Source organism: Silurus meridionalis, chromosome 15, assembly GCF_014805685.1.
Source record: "Silurus meridionalis isolate SWU-2019-XX chromosome 15, ASM1480568v1, whole genome shotgun sequence".
Taxonomy (NCBI): Eukaryota; Metazoa; Chordata; class Actinopteri; order Siluriformes; family Siluridae; genus Silurus; species Silurus meridionalis.
This window is the reverse complement of record NC_060898.1, coordinates 16759358-16786899: the sequence shown is the minus strand read 5'-3', so window position 1 is coordinate 16786899 and position 27542 is coordinate 16759358. Positions and strand designations below refer to the sequence as shown.

General features: G+C 38.3%; 1 protein-coding gene across 6 annotated transcripts in view; it reads right to left on the bottom strand.

Annotated features, from left to right (window-relative positions):
- The window catches only part of dixdc1b (DIX domain containing 1b), a 37925-nt gene extending 13874 nt beyond the window's left edge, over positions 1-24051 (bottom strand). The window contains exons 1-6 of one of the 6 annotated variants that reach the window (XM_046867892.1): positions 23838-24051; positions 22917-22956; positions 9780-9909; positions 8805-8930; positions 8461-8713; positions 6523-6639 (exon numbers count right to left, since the gene is read on the bottom strand). In XM_046867892.1, the coding sequence (XP_046723848.1) occupies positions 6523-6639; positions 8461-8713; positions 8805-8930; positions 9780-9909; positions 22917-22946 (656 nt within the window). In that variant the 5' untranslated portion in view covers positions 22947-22956; positions 23838-24051. Of the gene's footprint in view, positions 1-6522; positions 6640-8460; positions 8714-8804; positions 8931-9779; positions 9910-18146; positions 18497-21530; positions 21638-22916; positions 22957-23837 lie in introns of those variants that run through there. The other 5 variants (XM_046867894.1, XM_046867896.1, XM_046867891.1 and 2 more) reach the window with 5 other exon arrangements.
- Positions 24052-27542: the final 3491 nt, after the last annotated feature.

Genomic DNA, 27542 nt, shown 5'->3' with positions numbered 1-27542 from the left:
AAAACCACATCATGTGAAAGTGGATCCCAGTCCAGTGCTTAAAATAAGCTCCATATATTTGCTCTAAGCATGAGTGCTCTCAAAGCAAACCTTTCTCACAAACTAAAATTTGAACATGCTACACTTATCATGAGACATCATTTCACACTTGTCACATGCACTCTGATAAATGAGTGCCTGGTTTCTGTACCCTGCTTTTTTAGACTAGATGTGTCTAAAGAATACAAAATGCAATTATAAATCCCACACACCAAACACATAAACATGTCATTGTACATAGTGCATCCAGATACATGAATGTATCAAACACTACAATTCACATGACACATACGGACAATAAAGCATTTTAGAAACTTCCATTGGTGATGTTAAGTTGAGTTTTTGTTTTATCATGTCTCATTGTCACAGCTTTTCAATAGTATGTCAAGCTTAAAGTAATGTATTTTTTTCATAACCTTCCTATAACAGCTGCACTACAATGAAAACACTTATGAATGCACATATTAGGCATTTACGAACATTATCCAATATGCAGCACATCCATACATACATGGATTTACTGGTTAAGTCATAGAGAATGCCTGTCAAGATTTAAAAACTGATATTCAACCTTTCTAGGTATAGGCTTAACTATAGACCTTAATGCTGCTTAATGGGCTGAACATGTGGCGTAGCAGTTGCCCAAATCAAAGGTCAAACAATTCCAATTAATTTGGTTGGAATCGTAAAAATTCATAGTCAGCAAATAAATGTGATCATCACAACTAGGACTAGTCAGAACATATTCATATTCTTATATGTCAGAACAAATTCTTATTTAATCTGTATTGCCTTGTATAGCCTGTCTACAAGATTGATGTTTAGTGTTATTTTTGTCTGTATTTTTGGAGCTGGAACCAAATTCCTTGCATGTCAATAAACCTGATTCTGAGAACAGTACATGCTATATTAGTTTTGCCGTTGTCTTTATTTCAGCCATATGTTCTTTTCTGTATAACATTGTTATCCAGGTTCAAAGACAAATACCTATTTCATCATACACACACGATCTGTTTGAATAAGTATGACATTCCTGACATTTGGGGAAAAAAAACACAGCCCCGTGTAAATGTATATAAAATTTTCCCAGATGAGGCATATGAGATAAACTGCTCATGTAAGCATGAAGCATTTCCTATTATGTAAGTGTCCATACAGTAGGAAGCAGCTCTGGGAAGGCTAGAGGGTCCCATCAGGAAAAACCTAATCTCTAGATTTGTGCTTGCTAGAATCTGCATCTGATACGACAGCGTGGATGGGGGCCTCATTCGATTCCCGACATTAAACACTAATGATAAGATATAATGGCAGGAAGCCCATTAAAACCAGTGTATTTACATTTCAGCATTTGGAATTTGGCACGAGTCCCAGGAATTTGTGGTTCTCTAAAGCAAAACGGTGATTCTGATGAAACGCTTTAACAACAACAAAAAAAAGAGAGGCTAAAATAAGAAAAGGAAAGGAAGGAACGGACCAATGCCTGACAATTGCTGTCTAATCTGATAAATACGCATGTTAGTACAGAAGAAAAAACTGTTCTGATAATTGTATTAGAAGACTATTCTCTCCACGTGCATCTGACGTAATTCAAGTCTCAACGTTGGGTTTTATGACAACAAAAGTTCATACAGAATATACAGAACAGCCAGAGCACTTTAGCCAGAATGCATCAGACAGTTACTTCCTAATGCCAAAGAATGCCGGCTTATTTTTGAAGGATTGCAGCCAAAGTTATAAGCAGAGCCAATTTAAATACACAGAGGCATCTCCACATAGCTCTTCCAAAGTAATCAGAGACGCTCGTGAGTCACTTTGTGCAGGGTCCGGATTACCTGCATGCATTTTATTGCATATTAAAGCCGCCATATTATTTCTAGAGAACACTCTATAGCAGTGGTCCCCAACCTTTTTGCACCATAAACCGGTTTAATTTCGGACAATATTTTCACGGACTGGACTTTAAGGTGTGGCGGATAAAAGCAACAAAATAAAATGATATGACTGGCCCCAAAACTGGTATTTCCGAAATATAATAATAAAAACGTTAATCCACTGAGTGTTTTTTGTTCATTTTGCTAGCTTGGGTGTTTGAATTTAGCAGTAATGTATTATGAGTTAGCGGCCGGAGCAGCCCCTTTAAGAAGGTAGCGGATGGAGGTAAGACGTGTGACCGAGGCATCATGACATGCATCAAGAGTGAGTCAAAGACAGAAGTGGTGGAGAGAATTTGGTAATTTTCCAACATAAAACATCGTTCAGAATCAGATAATAGATATAATGTAAGTTATGTATTCTTTCTGTGCGGCCCGATACCAATTGACCCACGGGGGTTGGGGACCACTGCTCTATAGGATGTAACCTTGCTCATATTTTATGTCCAAACTATATACTCAACATGGTTAAAAAATATTTCTTATTGTTCCATGCATGGAAACCAAAAAAACAAAATGTAACAATTTTTTTTTACAATATTTTGTGAATCACTCGCATTATTTTAAACAGATATTTAGACAGAAATCGAGGCATACAGATTTTTTCTTCTCTTTTTTAATGGGTGTTGTGCTTAATTGCTGATAGCAATCAAATTCCCGTTAATGTTCGACTTACTTTAAGCTAACAGCTGGTTTTATTTTATTTGATGAGGCTAAACACAAACCATTTATACTCAATGCCACTTATCTGGAGCAACACCAAACCTAAAACCTTTGAAAGCTGAACATGAATAGCACGGCTTTTAACTACTAATTTGACATGACGAGAATAATTTGTTATACTTGTTCAGGTTTTATCCGGGTAGAAATATTATGGACGCAATTTGAAACCAAATTGGGGCAGTTTTGGAACAAGGTTGTGAATGGACATAGCAAGTCAGCAATTATTTATCGCTGGTTTTAAAACAAACTGCCGTCTCCAAGTTCTTTTTTTATAAAGCAAATATAAATTAAGTACAATCTTTTTCCACAAGAAATGTGCTATGGCAAACAAAGAGAAAGTGTAAGCTGTGATAGTGTAGCTATGATGTATAAGGCAGACATTCCCATAACCTAAATGGGAATGCTTGATTGGAATGGCTCCTGTAAAAACATTCTGGGAAAAATGGGAATATTGTAATTATATCACACAATACACACAATACAGACCGAAGCACCTCAACAGCCTGTTAAAAGCTGACAAGCAAACGAAAATCTCTCCTTAACCAGAAAGATGTGTGTGCTGTCTGAAGTTTTCTTTGCAGTATAATTATAATCCTCATGTTCCTATAAATTAAAGAGTAAAAAAAAAGCACTTACCATTTAATCTGTTTTGCTCCCATGCTGGTCTAAGTCGCTATCCCACTGTGCTGCTCCTGCTCATCCATGTAGTAATAGCTAGAAAACCATTTACTAGCATCTTTCTCTCTCACACGCTGGTCTAAAGGGTTCATTCTGAGACCCATCCACAGACTTACAGTAAACAGAGGCAGATGGGAGCAAAGGCTTACCAAGCTGTCCAGTGAAAAATCACTAAAGAACAAATTATCATCACAGAGAAGAAACCTCCAGAGTCCATGCTAACACTGAAACAGTTAAAAGCTTTCGAGTGTGTGATCCGCTGTTCTGCTGCCCCCGACGTGGCACATATGGAAATCCTGTTTTGCTTAAATAATAGAGGAGTGAAGCTCAACTCTGTCACCAAGGCAGCTGCATCCTGCCCAGTCCTCTGGATCTCTTTCTGTGTGGCCCTTTATCTATAAAACTGCTTCTCTTGTAAACTTCTCCACATTTTTACTGCATACTATCCACAACCAGAGAGATTGCCAAGTGCCACAGAACAAAGCCGGGGTTCCTCTTGTTTGCCTTTTCTCGCACTGCTTTCGCTCACTGCTGAGATGTCAGGCATGGCTCAGTCTTCCTCTGCTTCTGCTCCTCCTATCTCCCCAGTCCCTCCCACAAACTCTTCTCTCTCACCCTCCACTTCAGGATTAGTGCATGGATGTGGTGGGGCTGAGGCCAAGGGGACCTACAGTAATTGGAATCTTCACAGGGGCAGCTCTAAGAGCAGCAGAGTAGGCAGCTCCCTACTTGGGGCCCCAAAATACCCCAAAATACTTGTATGGGATTAGAAGCATGCTCAGGGTGTTACAGTTTAAACTTTTAAAGGTCTATTTCTGCCCCCCAAAAAAAGGTTTACGCATGTTAATGTTCCAATGTCTCTATTTAGTTTTCTTTGTCATTTAAAAGAACATTCGTGCCAGTGTCAAACGCAAAAAACAAGAAATTTGATATCCACATATTATGAGTGTTGGTCAGATTTAGTTTTTTCCTGCACCTTTGGCTTTGTTCGGATGACGTCAGCTGTTTTTCGGTTGATTCTGTATGTTGAATCAGCAGCTGAGCTCGTCGGCGAGAAAGAGAAGTTTGATAGCTTCTTCTTCTTCCTCTTTTGGCTGCTCCCATTAGGGGTCGCCACCGCGGATCATCCATCTCTACACCCCCCTGTTCTCTACATCTGCCTCTTTTAAACCAACTACCTGCATGTCTTCCCTCACCACATCCATAAACTTCCTCCTTGGCCTTCCTCTTTTCCTTCTAACTGCTTGTTGTCATTCTTGCTCTTGTCTTTAAAACTTGAAAAAAACTACATGGATCCGTTAGTCACAGGAAGCACCAAACTTCATTAATCAGTGTGCAAAAAGACATCGTCCTGGTAGATGGTAGCTCAGTCGTCAAGGCAATGGACTCTAGATTAGAACAAGTTCAAATCTACAAAGCCAAAAGTAGAGCAGCACCCTCTTTTTCCTCAAGCTCTGATCACTCTTCACACTGCCCCACACTCCCTCAGATCTTTTAGCACTGCTAAACTGGTCCCACCTTCTCTCAGGTTAAGAGGTATACAACAAATCAAGACTCTTCTTTGTTCTGGCACTGAGGTCCTGGAATGAACTTCCTCTAGATTTCTAAACAGCTGAATCACTGCCTATCCACAAAGGCAAGACCTACCTCTTCCTGAAACAATTCACTTGCACTTTTTGCCATTTTTTTGTCTATTAAAGAAAAAAATAGATAAAAGTATGATGGCTAATGCTATCCTAAGTCTGCAACCTAGTGAACAAGTGTTGATTTATTCAATGAAATCACTTTTGTACGTCGCTCTGGATAAAAGCGTCTGCTAAATGCCTTAGATGTAAATGTAATGACGAGACATTTATAAACTGGGCTATATGGTGTGCTTTTTGTTAGCTATTTGCTACTAATCCTAGTTTGCCTTTTACTTTTTTATCTTATAGGTTATTGTTCCCAAAGTTGGTAAGAGAAGAATTCTACTATAGTGTGGACCACTTCCACTTTCCTGTCTCCTGTCAGATTTACAAACTCATGCGTTACCTTTTCTTTTTGAAAAGACTTCTAGGAATAAACCCTCCTGCCTAGCAAAGGGTTAAGACAGAACTGGTCTTTCATTGACCTCCACACCTGCACTCTTAATTTCTTGTTGAGTATGTGCTTGTATAGCCTCTGGCTTTTCGTATGGATTAAAACTCGATTTGTCCTATTTGCACATAACTCTATGACTGAAACAAGCTGGAAGAGGATCACCATGTTCTCAGTGAGTGTGTAAAGCTGGTGAGAGAACTTTTTTGTGAATGTTCTGGAATTTCTTAGAAGTGATGACTTATGGACTCCTAGAATAAAAAAGACGAGCATACGGCACTCGGAGCATAACTGAATATCTCAGATAATTATTTATAATTCAATTTAATAGCTATGCATATCAAAGCAAACTTGCATTTCTCCTGACTATCAGCTGCTTCTGTTAGCTAGGAAAAGAATGAAGAGTTTGTAATCAGGATCCACAGGGTGCGTTTCAGAGCTCCAACACAAACAACAGAGACAGTGAGCCGATCTGACACCGAGCAAAATGAAGGGAGTATGTAGAATGGCACTATTGTTCTCGAAAGATGACATAGAGACGGACGTGCCAGCTGTAACCTTCAACCCCTATGCATCTGCTGTTACGCATCTCCTGCCTGGGTGCAGAAGCACCTCAGCAGATGCATCTTAACATGGAACACTTGAACAGGTTTGTACATGAGATCACGAGCCAAAACAAGCCGCGTGAAGGCCTCCTTAGTGTTTACATTCTTTACAGAGCACGTGGCACACCTCTGCCTGCGGGTGCTGTCACAATATCCTGGAGCTGGGCGACCATTTACACCGACATCAGCATTTCATGTTTGTTTCTGAAAGTCGGATATTGTCGAGAGTAACAATGCACCTATTTTGCATTGTTCAAGTGGCACAGGAGCAATTCAGTTTAATTCAGTTTTATTTGTATAGCAATTTTAACTATTGTCCCAAAGCAGCTTTACAGAGATAAAGAGGTTTAAAGTTTTGGGCCTACAAGTTTGTTCCTTATAAATTTATCCTTAATAATGGAGGCGGGGCTGATTGTGGCAAGGAAAAACCAGATTTGAAAGAAAAAGCCGTCCTCATCTGAATGGCATACCTCGGGTCTCCTGTCTCTGTGTCATCTACTTCTACTCCCTGTCCCTCATACTGCTGTACCAATGCCCGCACGCTCCAGCATGGGTTCTCGATCTCCTCATCAGCACTGGAGTTTTGCCTGAGGGGCAGAGAGAAGGTGGCAATCAGCCTGGAGGGTTTTATAAATAAACCATAAGAAAGTTTAGAAGGCCATAACAAATAATCTATCACTCCTGGCTAAAAACAAACTTTTTTTTTAATAGTCCTAATCTATATAGGAAAATCAACAAATTTTGAAAGCTATTTTGAACAAAAGTCACCAAAAATGGAACGTTCTAGAGGAAACTAGATAAACTTTACACACAGGATATATATCTGGAATCATTCCAAATAGCTAGTATACTCAATAATACTAAAACGCCAGCAAACTTGCAAGGTGGCATCAAAAAAGCTTTAAAACTAGATTTGTAACACGCCAATAGATGGCAGCACAAGGCTGCATGCACAGTAACAGGGAGCACCGACCTTCATAACTCAGTGCGCCAAAAGACATTGCACCGTGTAAATCGGGAGCTGTGGAGCTGGTGCTATTCTGACCAAATGCGATACCGTGTCTGCGATTTCACCCTGCATGATTTGCCAAAAATGTTCATAAAAAATAAATAAATTCTGGCATAGCATAGAAGCTATTTCAACAAATCTACACGTTTTAACCCCCCAAACGTTTACTTCAATGGCAAAAAAGATATGCCAACAATAGAAAATGATCTTGGACAATTATTGTTCCAATTGTTGTTGACAATTATTCCATACAACACTGCATGTCCATTAACTTTGCCAACCAACGAGATGTAGGTTAATGAAAAGAAGGGCGTGGGCTGCTGTTTTCTCAAACTGTTAGTTATGGAATAGTTTCAATCTAATGTACATTTGAGAAGTGACTGTATGCTATCTTTCTTAACTTTCTATTATTATTATTCTGTTAAAAGTTGCATAAAAATGACATACATATTGTGCCCACTTTTGTGTTGGATTCATTTCTAATATAATCTATATTATAAACATAATTTTCTGTGAGTTCACTTTTAGAGAATTTAAATAGTTCTGTCCCATGTGTCCCAACAAGAACAAGGAGTGACTACAGCAGCATGTCCTGGATTATTTATAGAGCCTTAAAAGCTGCTAATAACACTTAGAAATTAAGTTTGTGTATGTATGTGTGTGTGTGTGTGTGTGTGTGTGGCTCAATTTGTGCACCTTTTGCAATAAAGCTGTAGTACATGCTGATAACCAGAAGAGGGAAACAGCATACACAGCTCCTCTTAAAGCGAGAGGGAGGATCCATTCTTTATCCCCTTTATACTTTTAAATCCTGAGCATTAAGTCACTCAACTTTAGTATTTACTACACACTCTCTTTTTGCAGAATACAATATATATATATATATATATATATATATATATATATATATATATATATATATATTATTATTATTTTTACTTGCCATACTTATATAATGTTAATACCTTTGGCAATTATGTGCAATAATCATTGTACTCTGGCTTTTTTTGCCATCTTTTTTGATTAGTGCTTCACATTTTTTTTTATGCTGCAACACATTTAATTTCAGTGAATATAAAACAATATGTTTGTTTACATTTTTTCATTTTTTTTATTTCACTTTAATCTTTACTTTAATCTTACTGTGAGCTGCAGCCCACCAATTTCCCTATGAGATCAATAAAGTATTCCATATTGTGTGATGGGACTTTTTGTATCAATTATTATTGTGTTAGTATTTACTACGATTTGTTTACTGAATGCCAATAGGAGGCAATTTACAAAAACACAACAGAAGCCCTAACAAACACCATGGAACTACGTAACTCAAAATGGCTTGCAGCATTATGATCATGCGTGTGTATCTACTGTGCCAACAGAACAGAGAATAAAAGCTGACCTCTGCCAGTCCTGTCTGAGCTGAAGGACGGTGCGTCCTGAGCGAGATGCATCGTTTCGGGCAGCGGCTAGAGCCGCCGCTGCATTCTGGGCCATGGCCATAGTGGAATGAGGTCTGTGATTGGCTGAGGAGCCGGTCAAGTTTCTACCCGAAGCGGCTCCTGCTCTGTAATTGGCTGAGGCAGATGGCTTAAAATGTGCTGCTAGAGCCAGGATGAGCCTCATGGCAGATTTGAGGTTCCCCTCCACAATGTCTGTGAGAAGTAAAATAAAGATTAACAAGAAACTGTATTTCAGAGAGGGTTTAAATACACACAGAGGCTAGTCTACATGCTAGCCATTCACCTCTGGCAGAAGTCTGCGGCATGCGGATCCGCTTAGAGGACACGAACTGCAGAACCTTTTCCACATTTTCTCTCTTCTCTTGATTGTCCTTTGGTGAATAGTGAATACCCTCGAGGAGCACGCCAGCTACCAGAACAAAATGAAAGGCATGTCAAAACCAATATAATTCGACAGTAAAATTAATTTATTAAATGTTGATTAATTAATTTGATCCCAAAGTATTCGATTTAGCTTTATAAACTGTCTTAAATCTAGTTTTACACCAATGCCAGAAACGCCTCAAATACAGAATCAACAACTTCCAGCCATGCTGTTACAGGAGTGGTGTGAAGTGGACTTACTGTTTTCAACTTGATTATTTTCCCAAAACAACACACGTTTTCAAATGTCATTTCTTTTAAGCAACAAAAATCTGCTAACGGTCATACTGTTTATCCATTTACAATTAAAAAATGTTAAGGAAGATCAATGAAACAAGTCACATTCTGATATTAATTATGTATTAAAAGCTAAAAGCCTCTTTTGTGACCTGATAATAAGCCAAAAATACAGCTTGTTATATTTAACAAATTGTGATTTAAATCTGATAAAATTAGGATTTTATTAATTTCATACAACAAACAAATAAATAAAAATCTTTCGATCAGTTATGCGCAGCTTAACGCTTCTCACGACTCAGCAGATCCACCTGATCAAGGTCTTTTAGCAGCAGCCGAATCACAGAACACAGTGTTAGGTTAAAATTAGAAATAATTACTGTCGGGAGAATAGAAAGTGCAGAGGAAGGTTTGCCAAAAACCTTATGCAGTACTGTTGAGGAATGTGTAATAAGCTACTGAAGATCATCGAATATGTCGTCAAAATGATTAAATGAACGAGATTGTAAAAAATTCAATGCAGTAACTATGAATTCTCAGGTCAGAAAGAATGATTTGTATCATTAATAGGTTGGCATTTATGACTCGATCGTCTTACCCACTATCTCAATGAGGTGTGTGAGAACAACTCCGTCTCGGAGATCCTGCCTCAGATCGCTCACGGGCTTCAGACCAGGCTTCTTCCTCAGCTGCGCATTTACCCACGATACATATGCCACCAGTTGTTGCTGAAAACACAATTTTCAATCAAACATGACATTAAAACATGCATAGATTATACATGCATTATTACATTACAGCAGGAGGTTCTAGTGGACTAATGAACTCCGCACTGGGATTAGTACAGACTCTGCTACAACCAAGCTTCTCAGACACGCCCCTAAAATGAGCAGTGTCGGTTGGCGTTTGGTGTCATTTCAGCTGTTTGTTTTAACACTGCACAAAACTGAGAGAACTGAAGAACAGAGCTGGACAGTAAAAGAGTGTTTTATTAAGCAGAAAAACATCAGTTCTCTTTAAGATCGCAAAACTCTGGACTTCGAGTAGTTCCTAGAATAGCAAAAGTCCACTAAAGGTGGTAGAGCATTCTCACATTTAGCTCCTAAACTTTAGAATAGCCTTCCTGACAGTGTCTAACACATCTAACACATATCATAAACTTGTGCTCTAGTACATCTTATCAAATGAACATTATCAACTTGTACTTGTTAATAATACGAACAGCAGCTACACTAATTCCCCCCATCTCTGTCTCTACCCATCCCTGCTGCATCCTGAGGTTGCAGCGGTTCCAGTCGTGTCCCACCTCATGAAGAGTATGGAGTATCTACCCCGCAAACATCCCAAACCATCTATAGACGTACCAGCGCCATATGGATCCCACTTCATGTAGAGTTTGGACATTGGATTACTTTGAATGTTTAAAGGCTCTGGCATGGAGGAGTTGGTGTTGGATCTATGATGATCTCAGATGTGGAGCTAATTTATGAGTTGCTCAGTAGCTCCTGGTTCCACAATGTCAACTGAGTGTATAAGACTCTAGAAAGGGACATTTCTCATAATCACACACTCCAGTACTCATGGTAGTTCTCACTCTCTGGTGTTTGCATTGTTTTTTTAAGTATTTATAATCACACTCTTACAGGAAAATGAATAATTTCCCTCCAGACAGTACTTACTAACAAATTCTATTCCTTTTATAACTAGGAAATTTTGTAATTATTACAATTAATACTAAAGACAATGGACAGCTCTCTGTCCTTTACATCTAAAAACTTACAGAACCACTTTTCTGCTTAGCTTTGACACTGGAGACTCCTTTCAAAAAATGCTAAAAAATGCTAAATAAACATCTCGCCTTTCAGAAACACGTTCAAGTGTTAATGTGTTAAAACTAGAGCTTTAGCGCTTTTGACCGATTAGAATTGAGAATTCAACAGTGCTGTAGTATACAATACAATGTTTTATGTCCTTCACATATCAAACTGTAGAGTCACAAAAATGCATGGTATCTGGAAAATCTGCATTTCCAAGGTTACAGACACGTATCTGACTGGTGTGATTTCAGCAATTAGGCTTGCCTTAAAAAAAAAAAAAAAAAAACTTTTACAAATATATAAAAAATTAAAAAGTAAATCGATGGTTTACATAATCATTAATTTAACGCATTGATTATGATTTACAGACAGTCTAGCACCATCTAGTGTATTAGTCATAATACTGCAACAAATACTAAATAAGTTATGGAAGTCATCCTTTAGTACGTCTAGGGAAAGTTTACCAAACACATCCATGTGGTTTTATACTCAGTGCACCGGACTCAGCTTCGGATTCCTATAATCCCTCTCCATTTACTCAAGCCTGATCCAGACTACTCCACTTTGCGGTTTTACTGCCTCATCACAAAATGACAGCTCAGCTCCCGTTCTAGACTGCAGCAAATACACAAAGGCAGCACAGACAGTGAATGCATACCCTTCCAGGAATGACATGCCCTAATAAGGTGGCTTTTGTTTGTGGTTCTTCCACAAACTGTTACCACAAAGTTGGAAACACAAAATTGTTGTTTGCAGGTGGTAACATTGGATTTTCCCTTCTCTTGAACTAGGAGACTCAAACCTGTTCCATGACAACGCTCCTGTGCACAGATCCAGCTCCATGAAGCTCCATGCTTTACATGGGTCAGAGTGGAAGATCTTGAGTAGCCTGCCATAGAGCTCTGACCTCAACGCTATTGCTACCTGACTTAATTAAAACCCTAAAAGGGCTGAAGGTTCTGTATGAGGCATTTCAACACCAATAAATATGCTATTTAACTGCTATGTAATATCTTGTATATTTTAACAGAAAGTATCGTTTCTCAGGTCATTTTTAGAGTGCATAATTGTACAAGGTTTATGTTCACATTATACATGACTGGTTTATTGCTTATTTTGCCGCATCAGCTCGTTGAATGTAAAGAAGGCAATATAGTGTGTATCACTTTAGGAATCTACAATCTGGGAACTGATGCATCGCGATGTAATGAGTTGAAATGTGTTGTTTTTAAGCATTAAATTCACCACTCTGAACTGCAACGAAATGTTCCCTTTACAAAGCTATACAAAACTTTTACGGCGGCTTCACACGTTTTGTTTTTTTTAAAGAGAAGTGCTAGTCTGAGTGCTTTTCCTGCTGATATGAAAAACAAGTGTCTCACAAGATATGCATACTACTAATAAAAATTTTCTATGCAACCTAAGGAAATTAGATTTATCTATGGTGCAATTAAGCAACCTGATTGGTTTGAAGGTCCGAAGTACTTTACTCTAATCTTATGTCCCTAGTTTAAAAAAAAATTAATTAAGAAAGAAAGAAAGAAAGAAAGAAAGAAAGAAAGAAAGAAAGAAAGAAAGAAAGAAAGAGATGTTAGTGCATATTTTTTGTGTTTTTGCCTGGTGACCACTTCCTATAGACTCACAAGCGAAATGAAAAGTGTGAAAATATGCTTCAGCTGTATTTGTACACAGTCGTAACTTACTGCCATCGATTTGATGGAACTCCCCAACCATTGGTTAAGTCAAGTTCTTTTAAATATGGTACGCTTTTTATGGAAATGTCACAATTTGGACAAACATTGGCACTCAGCTAGGAGGACCTTGGAGGACATTCACAAAAATACACTGTCTGCAAAGGGTGAGGGGGATTAACAAAGATACCTCTCACCTCCCACTTTAACTGTATCATACAACATTTATATACAGTACAGACCAAAAGTTTGGACACACCTTCTCATTCAAAGAGTTTTCTTTATTTTCATGACAATGAAAATTGTAGAGTCACACTAAAGGCATCAAGGGCTATTTGACCAAGATGGAGAGTGATGGGGTGCTGCGCCAGATGACCTGGCCTCCACAGTCACCGGACCTGAACCCAATCGAGATGGTTTAGGGGTGAGCTGGACCGCAGAGTGAAGGCAAAAGGGCCAACAAGTGCCAAGTTGTTTCACACTTTTTTGTTATGTATATAATTCCATATATAATTCCACGTGTTAATTCATAGTTTTGATGCCTTCAGTGTGAATTTTCATAGTCATGAAAATAAAGAAAACTCTTTGAATGAGAAGGTGTGTCCAAACTTTTGGTCTGTACTGTACCTATACATACATACCTATATCATGTCATTTGACCATGTTATCTCCCGACATCTATGCACAATCTTTTGTCAGTATATTGTATATAACTATATATACATTTATTATTACCTACTGCACCTTCTGTACATTATTCACCCTCACCCCTGTACATATAAACCCCACACCCTATATTTATATATTATTTATTGATGTAAATAGGCCACTTATGCACTCCTGTTTAGATGCTAACAGCATTTTAGTGTTTAGCATGTAAATGTACCTTGCACAATGACAATAAAGTTGAATCTAATCTAATTAATAGCTTGGAACGAATAAGCATAGTTGGTCAACAATGGCTTCTGATTGGTCAGTAGGTGTTGATTTATTTTCTAGAACAGCAGCTCTAGTTCTAGTAAGAGTTCAAGCTGTAAAGATGTGAAGATGTTTCGAACATGGGTAAGTCTACAAGATGGAGGATTTCATTCCTCCAGGACTTTATGAATTCATTACAAGAATAAAAAGAACGATGTTCATTCTTTAATTAGAAATAAGCAATTGGAATGGTATAAGAGGAAAAAATATATACTACAGCTCCATATTAGTGATTATTTTTCTATCACTGGAGTCCCGGTCGTGTTAGTCCATACTCAGTAACACAAGGTTGTATATGGTTGCAAATTTCTGGAAATTTTCAATGGGAATTTATGGGAATATATGGGAATTAACAGGAATGAAAGGGGAATAAACTGGGAATTTAAAAACTTGGTTAAAAGAGCTAGATTTAATGCAGTTTTAGTTGAATTTTTACCCTGGACATTCATCAATAGAAAATAACATTAAAAAAATGCCCATCTTGACAAGTATTCATATAAATTAAATATTAATAAATGTATGTTAAAAACATAAAAAAAAAAAAAAAAGGTTTATCTGTATCAGTTTGCATGCACGTCAGCTTACGACCAAACAAAATGTTTATCTTTACGTTTGTTTAGGATACGATTTATATACATTTCCCCAAATGTATAAATAATTTCCATTTCCTTGTAATATTTCCCAAATTCCCCAGATGAAGCTCTTACAGAAAGTTGGGAGCCCTACTAAGAAGTCAGGTCCAGAACTCCAATGCATTGGGATGAATAAAAAGCCAAGCGAACGTTAAAAAAGCAATCCTGCGTAGTCCATAGTCTGTAAACTGATATCATTATGAGAAATATTTCAGCAGCCAAACTGAATCAGCCTCTAAAAACAGTGAGAATATTTGGCATGGTTTGGGCTTGCTAGCACAATGACTGCCTTGTCTGGAGCATATCTGTCTCACTAAAAGCTCAGAGTGGTCCAGACCGGCTTCCTTCTCGAGAGAGGATGCCGAACACAGGGAGCATTCACAGTCGAGGCAGTGTTAGCTGCTGACCGTGCTGGACAGCCGGAATGTGTCGCCCTCTCGGTGCAGCCAGGCGTGAAGCTAAGCGTGCGATCTGTTCTCTCAGTGACCAAGCAGACTGAGAACATTACTGCTGTGTCACTCCTTCCTGCTGTTTCCTGTTTCGGCTGCACGAGGGCAGCTGGGGAGCAGAACAAATCACTAGACTGCTTTATGGTCACACAGAAGGGCAGCTGAGAGAAACACAATTTGACAGGTGCTGAACAAATCAAGTGTTTTTAAAAAAAAAAAGGCTTATTATTGGGGAAATTGCACTGAGCTCTAATGTGCTTCTGACATTAAGATAATTCCTGTCTTAACTCTTACATAAACATATGTTTTAATAAAATAAAATAACCATCCAGACTTCTTTTTGTGACAGAAATACTGTTTAACTGTTATTACACTACACTTAAATTATAATCTAAACGCATAATTGGAATAAAAGTACAAGAAACAAACATACAGCTGTGGATCAGACAAGATTCAGAACGTTTTTACATTCACTTTGTCACTGAGCTCCAGAATAAGGAGCAATTATGACTATATACAGTGGAACCCACTTATCTCGCCCTCGGTTACCTCGACAACCCTATTAAGTCGACGTTTTTCAAGTGGAACCGCCAAATTCTCGCTTTGTCTAAACATTTTTTATCGGTTATGTTGACTTTTTTATGTCGCTGAACCCTGATATCTCGAGCACAAAGGGGGGAAAATTTGCCATTTAACGTCGGTTATCTCGGTGCAGCCGCAGAAGAACTCGCGAAAGTGTCAGAAAAATCAAGCATTACAGCTGCTACAGGTGTTGTATTGTATACTGGTGATTCTCTGCTGTTAGTTAGTGCACATATGCCTTTTGTTGTTAAATGTTATGCGATGAACGGGAGGCGAAAGTAGAAGCACGGCGCTGAACAGCACACGGGAGAACGTGGGATGAGCAGCAAAAGCATAGAATGAACACCGGCAGGATCGGGGGGAATCCGCGGTGCGCTTTGGGAAGAAAAGAGCAGCCGTTGAGAGAGTGCCGGTGGGAAGACACGTACCGGGATACGCATGAGCGATAACAACGACCGCCGTGAAACCAACATATACCAACAATAACGGACGGTGAGAGTGTGGAAGTTTAAATAGGAGCTGGTGATGATGCTAAACGAGCACCATATGTGCGCGATTGAAGCCGGGAGCTTCAGAGAAAGCGGCCGAGAAAGCACCTGCCGAAGGGGACGTGGCAGGTGGATTCCTGACAGATAAACATGTACTGTATGTATTTTTATAGCATGCCTTCATCAAACAAATCGCGGCAACGCTGTTGTGTAAAAGAAACCTTCAATAACACGTGCATGCACATTCTCATTTATTAACGCACATCATGTACATAAAGAAATTTCAAGCACGTTAATATATTGCCGCCATTTTGATTTTCGTTTATCTCGATCATTGGTTATCTCGATGCTTTTGGGCGACCCCCTAGGATTTTGACATAACCGGGTTCCACTGTACTATATACGGTTTTAACCTAAAGAACATGAGAAAGAAGCCTGGATGTCTAGAGGTTTAGGACAATCAGATACTGTATGAAGTTCACAGTACAAAAGAGAGATCATTCATACTGACTAACAACATTATGGCTACAGACTGAAAACAACGATACGATACATTAAATTAAAGACACATATGGAGCAGCTACCGATGCGATGCGATACGAGTCGCCCCGTTACGACGCAGTGCGATCCTAAATCGATTTGATTCAACACAATGCGATTCAAAGCAATATGATGCAATGGAAAAAATATGATGCTATGCAATTCAATATAGAACAGATAGTTTGTTTTTATCTCTTTGGTTCAGACAGACAACAAATCATAAAGTGCCTTCTAACTTCTAACGCATGGCACTTTCACAAACAGGGCTTTGTAGTGCAATAAATAAACAAAAAAAAGATTTAAAAAGGATGTAACTTTTCCTGTTCGGTCTCCAGGAAGATGCAGCTCTACCTCTGCCATGTTAATATATAATATATATATATATATATATATATATATATATATATATATATATATATATATAATATATATTCTATGTGACTTTAACTCGGTCTTCGTAGTGTTGAGATATGTCCTATTCGTGTAGCAGCAATAAAATATCAGTCATAAATTACTGGCCACTTTCTAAACAATAAAAGTATAGTGCATCTACTAATTAATATATTGAAATCAATTGGTTTTTACCAAGCCAAATATTTTACTTTTAAATAAATGCATCATGTCACACCAATGTGACTCTGTAAATCTTACCATCCCTAGTGTATACTAATGTTATTACTTACTGTTTAGTACAGTATTGTAATCTGGCATGCATCCAGATGTGCTTTAATACCGGCTAAGTTATAAAGATTCTATTACATTCTGTTACACTTCTGTTACATTTGCGTAGGACTAATCATTTATCTGAACTGTTCTCCATCATCTCGGACCATGTGACCATGTTTAGTATTTTCATTATCCTGGCATCCAGATTTATTATTTCTGACATGGCCAGTCTGCTCATGGATTTGTTAAATACGTTCGTACATACATCATCGAGGGCTGGCGACATCTGGCTACATGACACACAACGACCCTTCGGTGAGAAGATGTGGCCGTGTCCTGTGATGTAACACAGTTAAGAGTGGTTTACGCAAATATGGAACTACTTGGTGTAGAAATGGCGACCAATGGGAGGGCAGACTCTGGAGAGCACAACTTATCTCCTGATTTGCCAAAGGCTCAATGTTAATTCATATCACACACTGAAAAAAATTAGTACAGCAACTGGTGGTAAAATGGCTACACTGAGCCATACTGTATGGGACCATACAGGATACACATAATAGTTTACATATTATACACACACACACACACACACACACACACTCATATAACTATCACCATATGTGCAAGTGTTTTGCTTTAGAGATGCATTGAATAGATACCGAGACGCTATCAGATCATTATTAATAATATTAGCTGGAAATGCTGACTCAGTAAGTAATGTGTTTGTGTGTGTGTGTGTGTGTGTGTGTGTGTGTGTGTGTGTGTATACTGGGTGTAGTGTACGTGTGTGTAAACGTACACATGCAATACCGAGTCTGCATTCCAAACTAATAATATCGATCCGATCGATACTCAATATAGAATCGGTGCATCTCTAAAGCAAAACAATTGCACACACACACACACACACACACACACAGTATGGAATATATTCACAGTACTGCATATTCACACCACTTCAGCTGTTCTAACGTGATACAGCACTAGTTTTTCGTTCACTTCCTCGCCAACTTGACACTCCAGAGTTACTGAGGACTGTAACAGCGCCGTGTTTATCCACAAACATGATGCGGAAACGCTTAAACAGAAAACACACTAAAAGTTCTTTGGGTCATGTACCTCATTAGATCCCTCCTGCAGCACATCGAGGACATTCCCTTTAGATAAGGATGCGATCATTCTTCTGCCTTCTCAGAAAAAGAAGTGGAGAAGAGATAAGATGAGACGAGAAGAGAAGAGAGAAGAAGAGAGAAGAGAGGAGAGGGGAGATGATCCCGCTGGTCCTGTTCCTCACTGAATCGTATTAATCGTGCATGGCTGCACCGTGGGCCAAACAAAGAAACTGTACAAACACCGACTCAAGCTCGTGTGATGGCCATATGTGCTAACACGAACACACACACACACACACACACACACACACACACACACCGTTAGTTTGCACGCAGAAACAGTATCCGAGGTAGCCCGAGCTAGCGAGACTGGAACGCGCATGCGCACATCGCGAACGCGCAGCTGTCGTTATGGCGATAGACCAGGATGCAGCAGCACACAGTTCAGAGACACGGAAACACACTTTACCTCAGAGCATAGCACATAATAATACACATAATACACATAATCAACAATTAGAACTCTTCCAAACAGAAAAACTTAAGAATAAACACTGAAAATCGCAGTGAAAATTGCAACACACTAATACAAAGTGGCCCAAATCAGTGTTTTTTCCTTGTGTGTGTGTGTGTGAGGAAAACCCATCGCATACTGATAAATTAAGTATTATATTATATAAATTCTACTATTAATACATACTGTATTGACCGACAAGTTTGCCACCCTCGACTGTGTGATTTTCTTATAATAATAAAATTGAAAACATCAGGCAAGAAATCCAGACGGTTAATATAAATCCAAATTATTTTACAAGTAACCCTGTAGACAGCAGTGTAATTATAGCAGACAATCAACTACAAAGCTTCACTCCTATTCATGAGAATGACTTAATTTCATTAATTTCCTCATCAAAATCATCAACCTGCATTCTCGATCCCTTGCCTACAAGTTTCTTTAAACAGATAACTCCAGAGGTAATTGAACCTGTTTTAAAAATAATTAACTCTTCCATTAGCACTGGTTATGTACCTAAATCCTTCAAACTGGCAGTTATCCACCCCCTTATTAAGAAACCTGACCTTGACCCATGTCAGTTGTTATGCTCACACCTACTAACATTTTTAAAATGTATCAGTCAGGATTTCGGCCTCATCATAGCACAGAGACGGCACTAGTTAAGGTGGTAAATGACCTGTTATTGGCCTCTGATCAGGGTTTTGTCTCCTTACTTGTTTTGCTCGACCTTAGTGCAGCTTTTGACACCATTGATCACACCATACTGCTTGCTAGACTTGAGAACGTTGTTGGAATAAAGGGAACATGCTTAATAACTTTCTTCTGCTCAACTCAGATAAGACGGAAGTACTTTTACTAGGACCACATGCAGCTAGAAGTAAACTTTCCGATTACGTAGCATCTCTGGATGGTGTTTCTGTTTCAGCATGTACGGCTGTCAAATACCTTGGTGTGATTATTGAACCGAGTCTTTCCTTTGAGTCTCACGTGAATAATATCACCAGGATCGCCTTCTTTCACCTTAGAAATATTGCTAAAATTAGAAATATGATGTCGTTACAGGATGCAGAAAAACTAGTTCATGCTTTTGTTACTTCTAGATTAGACTACTGTAACGCTTTACTGTCTGGGTGTGTGAGTAAGTGCATAAATAAGCTTCAGTTAGTTCAGAATGCAGCAGCAAGAGTCCTCACTAGATCTAGGAAATATGACCACATCACCCCTGTTTTAATCAATCTACACTGCTCCCAATCAAATCTCACATTGATTATAAAATATTACTACTGACGATAAAGCACTTAACGGTCTCGCACCGCAGTATCTGAGTGAACTTCTGTACCAGTATGATCCTCCACGCCTACTTAGATCAAAAGGTGCTGCTATCTGTTGGTTCCTCAAATAATGAAGACTACAGCAGGGGCAGATCTTTCTCTTATAAAGCCCCACAGTTATGGAACAGCCTTCCAATCAGTGTTCGGGACTCAGACACAGTCTCAGTGTTCAAGTTGAGGTTGAAAAATTATTTATTTAGTCAAGCCTTTTATCAGTAGATTTTCTTAGGTAAAGGCTCAGATCTGGAGGAGCATGGATATAGAGTGTTTGGTGAACTGGTATATTTGTATGCTGTCGCCCCTCACATTCACACGCTCACTCAGGTTTGTTGACGGTGGTGTGGTGGGTCGTCTCTTATCCCAGAGATCCCTCATGTCTGTGTTACCTTCTGGTTCTCCCTTTTAGTTATGCTGCCATAGCGAGTCTTGCGAGTCCAAACTGCACAGTGACATTAACTTTCATACACCAATAGGGACACTTAATAATCCATATCCTTCTCTTTCCGTCACCCTCTCTCTCTCTCTCTCTCTCTCTCTCTCTCTCTCGGTCGAGTTAAACATGCTCCTGAGGCTCCAGTGACCACTGTTCCTGCCCCTCTCCTCCGTGGATCTTCACACTTCTGTGCAGCTTGGGACGGTCTCTCATCAACACCTTGGGTGGTTCCATGTAATTCCGGAGTAGAACAGGTGCTTTTGAGGATGGATTGGACTGTAGTTGGTGTCGGCGGTCTGCTACACTGACTCGGGAGTGCAGTTTGCTTCTGATCGCCATCACTGTACCCCGCAGCATTGTATATCTGCTTCAAATGGACATTTGGTGCAACCCAGATGAGGATGGGTTCCCTCTTGGGTCTGGTTCCTCTCAAGGTTTCTTCCTTATGCCATCTCGGGGAGTTTTTCCTTGCCACAGTTGCTCATCAGGGACAAACATACTTACAAAGAACATATTTACGTTTAATCACCACATTATCTGTGTAAAGCTGCTTTGAGACGATGTTCATTGTTAAAAGCGCTATACAAATAAAAATGAATTAAATTGAATTGAATTGAATAAGGTGCCTTGGGATGTGCTCTCGGTCCTATCATGATTAATTAGGGTTCATATTAATGTGCTTATGATTATGCCTATGGTTATGACCAATGCCCAGGGGTATGTATTGATTGTCATTAAAAAATACTAATCAAAGAATAAATGAAAGAAAAGAGAGACAGATGAGAGATTGTCTGTTCAGCACGGCTATAACATAAGCGATAGCAGGAACAACACTACATCTAGAGCAACTTCTATAATGTAAATAGTAACAGAAACTAATTTTTTACACTTTCTTTAATTAATATTTAATCACTGGCTAATCAATATTTGCAATATAAGTAGAATAATCTATTTTGGGATGTTTTATTACAGAAAAATGATCAACACGTTTTTTTTTGTTTTTTTTTGTTTGCAGGGCCGAATCCTACAACACCACTGTTGATTTTGTTCCTTTAACAGCATGCCATATTATACCCCATTAAATCAAAATAATTTGATCAGTCAACTAACCTTTTTTTCTCCAAATATCACCTTCTCACATTAGCACTGGAGGTCCTCTCACAGTGAACATGAACAAAATGCACACAACAATACGATTACTAAACCGTGCCCTGTCCTGTGCACGGGTGTGCTGCATACAGCTTCGCTAGACCACATCCTTCCTGCCAGCTTTAAACTTCCTGATTCAGGCTATAACCTACTGTAAGTCGTGCAAAATTCAGACTCAATCACAAGCATTGAAAACAGATCTGTCCTATGTGAATCCCTGTAGATAGTAATGAACATGTTTCTGCTTCAAAAGTTAAAATTCACTGTAATGGATCTGCAGCTCCATCAAAAATGAACACATCACTTCTTTAAAACAGAATGATTCATTCATAAACAGCTCACTTCACCTTGTGACGCATATAAAGGTTGTATAAATTCGTATACACAGATCAGGCATAACATTATGACATTATAACATTCTGACCAGTGAAGTGAATAACACTGATTATCTCTTCATCATGGCACCTGTTAGCGGGTGGGAAATATTAGGCAGCAAATGAATATTTTGTCCTCAAAGTTGACGTGTTAGAAGAAGAAAAAATGGGCAAGTGTAGGAATTTAAGCAAGTTTGACAAGGGCCAAATCGTGATGGCTAGATGACTAGGCCAGTGCATCACCAAAACCACAGCTCTTGTGGAGTGTTACTGGTCTGATCCAACAGACTGAAAAAGTTAATGCTGTTAATGCTTGACAGGTCAGAACTGTTTTGGCAGCAAAATGGGGACCAACACAATATTAGGCAGGTGGTCATAAAGTTATGCCTGATCGTTATATATGTAACATAAATATTTGTGTGTAAACTATTTCCAGTATATTTATTAATTAATTTAGTGGTCACCACATTATTAGCTACATTATACACTATATGGACAAAAGATTGTAGACACTTGACCATAAGATTCTTACATACTTTTTTGAATATCCAATTCCACATCAAATTTTTTGCTGTCATATATCAGACACATCTATCTATCTATCTATCTATCTATCTATCTATCTATCTATCTATCTATCTATCTATCTATCTATCATTGACAGTAAGCAGTAAATTATAATGATAAAAATAAATAAATATTAATAGTAGTATTGTTAATCATCATTATTTTTACAATTTTGTAAATAATGAATCTATGTGAGAGTGTATTTCATTATTATTATTATTATTATTAATAATATTATTAAAAGTAAGCAGTAAAGAATAAAATAAACAATAAAATATATATATATATTTTTTTTATAGAGCCTTTATGTGAGTGGGTGGTTATATTGATGATTGTGATGATGATGTTGACTGTAATTGTGATTGTGATGATAATGATGATGATGAATGACAGTAAGCAGACTTACAGATCCTTCCACAGCTGAGGAGCGCGGCATCTTTTCTGACCTGAAATTTAAACAGAGCTAAAATATAATAAACAATAAACATATTAAAAGGTTAATTGGTGCACTATAACCACTAAAGTTAGAGAAATTATATAACAGGTTTGGCGTTTTCTCTCTCCATAGGAGGAACTGACTTTCACTGTAAAGATCCACTGTGTCCGGCGAACGATCATCAACTTGAGCCACACCAGAGAATCCAGAAAAGAACCCAAAAGACCCAGAGAAAGCAGAGAACCTAGAGAACTAAAAAATGCAGAGAAGCCAAAGAACCCAGAGAACTAAAAAAAAAAAACCCAGAGAACTCAGGAAACTTAGAGAACCCAGAGAAACAAGGAAACACAGAGAACCCAAAATATCCAGAAAACCCAGAGATCTTAGAGAGCCCAGAGAAACCAGAAAACCCAAAGAACTCAGAACTCAGAGAGGCCCAAAGAACTAAAAAAAAAAATCCAGAGAACCTAGAAAACAAACAAATAAAAACCCAGAAAACCTAGGGAACTAAAACAAAAAACATCAGAACCCAGAGAACACAAAGAACCCAGAGAACTAAAAAAAAAAAAGAAATCAAAAACACCAAAAACACAGAGAGCTCAGATAACCCAAAGAACTAGGAAAAATAATCTAGAAAATGCAGAGAACCCAAAAAACTTTTGAAAACTCAGAAAACCCCGAAAACTCACTGAATTCAAAGAACTATAGAATAGAGAATCCAGAGAACTAAAAAGAACACAAAGAACCCAAAGCCATCAGAGAACCCAGAACATAAACAAACAAAACGTAGAACCCAGAAAACCCAGAGAACAAAAAAACAAATCCAAAAAAACACAAAAAACTCAAAGAGCACAGAGAACTAAAAAAATCCAGAAAACTCTGTGAACTTACTCAGTGGCTAACAGCGAGAATCCGCTTGTATCCTGGTGAACTCGCAAAAACAAAGCTGGTTTTCTCACCGAGTTACTGATGAATCTCCTCCTGGATCAGCTCTCAGCTCTGTTCTCTCTCTGAAGTTTATATGGATGTAGATGATGTATTATTTATAAACTTTTCCATTAATGTCTTCACGCATTCCCACCAAATCAAATCTCAGCACATTCGCCCCGCCGTTACTATGGTTACCAGAAACACTAGCACGTGGGTTTAGGGTTGAAAAGACCATTACAATTATCTCTATACGTTTTTAGAATATATTTAAAGACATTTTTAAAGATATATAATTTAAATAACAATGTCGTGGAAAAAAAATGAAGAAACCTAAAATATAATCGTAAATCGGTACAATTATAAAAGGAGGTGCTCTTATATAACTGGTACAGCCCAGAGCGCATACTGCAGGACTGTGTAGTATGGTAAGTATTAATGTCTTAGTTACATAAGTACTACTCTAGTGTACTAGTTAGTATGGATGTTTGCGCCCCTTTAACTCCCCCTGCTGGTAAAATGTGAACACTGTCTATGTATTGTATTCGAGTGTATAATATATATTTTCCTCAAACACAAACTGTGCTACATTTATTAAATCATTACAGGAGACTGAAACATGGTGGCATAACATATGGCTGAGTGTGAATACATAATTAGCTGTTGATTATCCTAACAACAGGGGCAGACACAGGCTGACTGAGGGGCAAGGTTGAAAAAGAGAACAAGTGCACCTCCTACTGGAGCATATTTTCTCACACTTAGGAGCACCTACGGAGCACTTCACCTTTTTCTTCACTGAAAAGGCACCATACTGGGCATCTTTTTTCATGCATGGAAAGGAACCCTACAGGGCATCTTGTTTTCTTGCACATGAAACCTAAAGGTCATTTCATCTCATTTTCTCCACTGGAATGGTGCACTTGAGGGCATTTAATTTTCTTGCGCATGAGACCTAAAGGGCACTTCATTCCATTTTCTCCACTGGTAGAGAACGCATGTCATTTTCTGTTACATGCCACTTTATCTCATTTTCATCCATGAAAAGGAACCATACAGGGCATTTTATTCGTTTGCATACGACTTGAATGGCACATCATCTCATTTTCTTCACTGGAAAGGCACCTTAGAGAGATCTCATTTTCTTGCACGAGATATAAACGGCACTTAATCTCATTTTCTCCACTGGAAAGGTGCCCTAGGGGTCATTTTATTTTCTTGCACATGAGACCCAATGGGCACTTAATCTTATTTTCTCCACTAGAAAGACACCTGAGAGGGCATCTAATGTTCTTGCACATAAGACCTAATGGGCACTTCATCTCATTTTCTCCACTAGAAAGGCACCTGAGAGGGCATCTTGTTTTCTCGCACATGAGACCTAAAGGGCACTTCATCAGATTTTCATTAATTGTAACAAACTCTACAGGGCATCTAATTTTCTTGCACGAGACCTAAAGGACATTTCATCAAATTTTCTCCACTGAAAAAGGCACTCTAGGGGGCATCTCATTTTCTAGCACATAAGCATATTCTACACCTGTAGCTTATGAGACTAATCAGTGTGGTGTTTCAGTCCAGGGACACCAATAAAAAGGAGAAAGACAACAGCTTTGGGGAGAGATAGTGACTGTGACTGAGACTGTGGCACTGTCTTGTCCTGTCTTGTCTTTCTTCCAGTCTGGAACCAAAAGATCTCACACAGCACCCTACAGGGCATCTCATTTTCTTGTACATGGGACCTAAATAGCACTTCATCTCATTTCTCACAGTAACAGCACCCTAGAAAACATCTCATTTTCTTGCACATGAGACCTAAAGGGCACCTCATCTCATTTTCTCCACTGAAAATGCACCATAGAGGGCATCTCATTTTCTTGCACATGAGACCTAAAGGGCACTTCATCCCATTTCTCACTGAAAAGGCAGCCTAGAAGTCATTTCTTTTTCTTGCACATAAGACCTAAAAGGCAGTTCATAAAAATTAGAAAAAAAATAGAAAAAAAATGCATCTCTTGCTTTTAAGAACAAGTTGGCACTTCTTGTAATTGTCTCTACTGGAAGACATTCTAGAGGGCATTTTATTTTCTTGCACAGACCTAAAGAGTGCTTGTTTTTCTCACAGAGAGTAGCACCGTAGAGGGCACATTAGAACTATAATGACAATCACAGTTTCTCCAATTTAAGCGCATTCAGGACGTCATTTTATTTCTTTTGTCTACCTTAGGGGCATCTAAGGGGAACGTTCTTGCTATTGAACAAATGTAGTTCCTTTAGGCAGAGACTATGACAAAAAGTACACATGTACATGTAAACTATTTACACTTAAGAAATGTAAATCTCTACAGTGGTCAAAATATTTCAATAATGAGCCTAACATTTGACAAGTTTTGCTGTTATTTCATTAATAGTGAACCTTTTGAGAAAAAAACAAACAAACAAACAAACACATCATCATCGTATTGCAAATTGTAAGGTGAGTGATGAGGATAAAGAGGACGGACACTCATAAGGACAGTTGGCATTCAGAACGGATACGTTCATTTATTGATACAAAACTGTCAAACCAAATATCTGCACAAGAACAACAGTGTATAGTAACAAAATTCTAAAAATATAGCATTTTACGTAGTTTATAAACCCCAGAAGATTTTGTGGTGTGTCGAATAAATTCAGCATTTAGCACATTCGCCTCACTGCTTAGTCGGTTCACGACAACACTGTCGATTTCACATGCGAGTTATATGATAAATGTAAAGCGAAAACATCCAAGACGATCGAATTTGTGTCGGCTGAAAGTGTTTTACAGGTTTGTTTTTTTTAAACACACGCACACACAGGCACAGAAAATAAAATGTATATTTAGAATTCAACATTTTCAAGCATATTCAGTACAATTCTAGGTACCGATCAACATACCACATATCATTGTTCAGCGAAAGGAGAGCTCTTCATTTTTCATGATTATATTAGTCAGGATAGACATCCGATAAGATATTAAAACACTGCTTCTTTTTTGTTCTTATTATGTCGTCCACATAGATATAGCATTTAAAAAAAAGATTCTTTCCAAATACGGCGTTACGGTTTTTTTTTTCTCATTTCCGATATACTAAGACGTTTGACTTTTGTGTCACTCGATTTGGTTCACATCCAGATTCACAAAAATGTTTAGGTTTCTAGTTAGAGAGAACAACTCGGCATAGACATGGACAATTTTTCGATCACCTAATTCACGTAGTCAAAAGAACAATTATCCACATAAGTGCCATATACATTGCACATCTTTTTAAATTGTATTCAATCAGTTGTTTATTTCACTAACACTGGTTACACACAGAAGCTGACCTTCCAGTAGAAGATTATGCAGTGATCAGTAGTGATGTTAACAAACACTGCTACTTATTCTCACATTTACTCACTGATAGCTAATGCGCCAAAGGCTCTAGATTCCGGCGAATCGTTATATGTATGAATGCAAAAATCGATCAATTTTAAGTGTAAGACCCGAGGCCCAGTCATGCCTCATTCTCTAATGTGGCTTCAGAACCGACCTGAAAAAAAAAATTATATGGCAGTACAATATATAATAAAAGTGTCATTAATGTGTTATGGTCTCACATATAGGGAAGCACTGAGTTCACAGCCAGGTATCAGCCAAACCTCAAA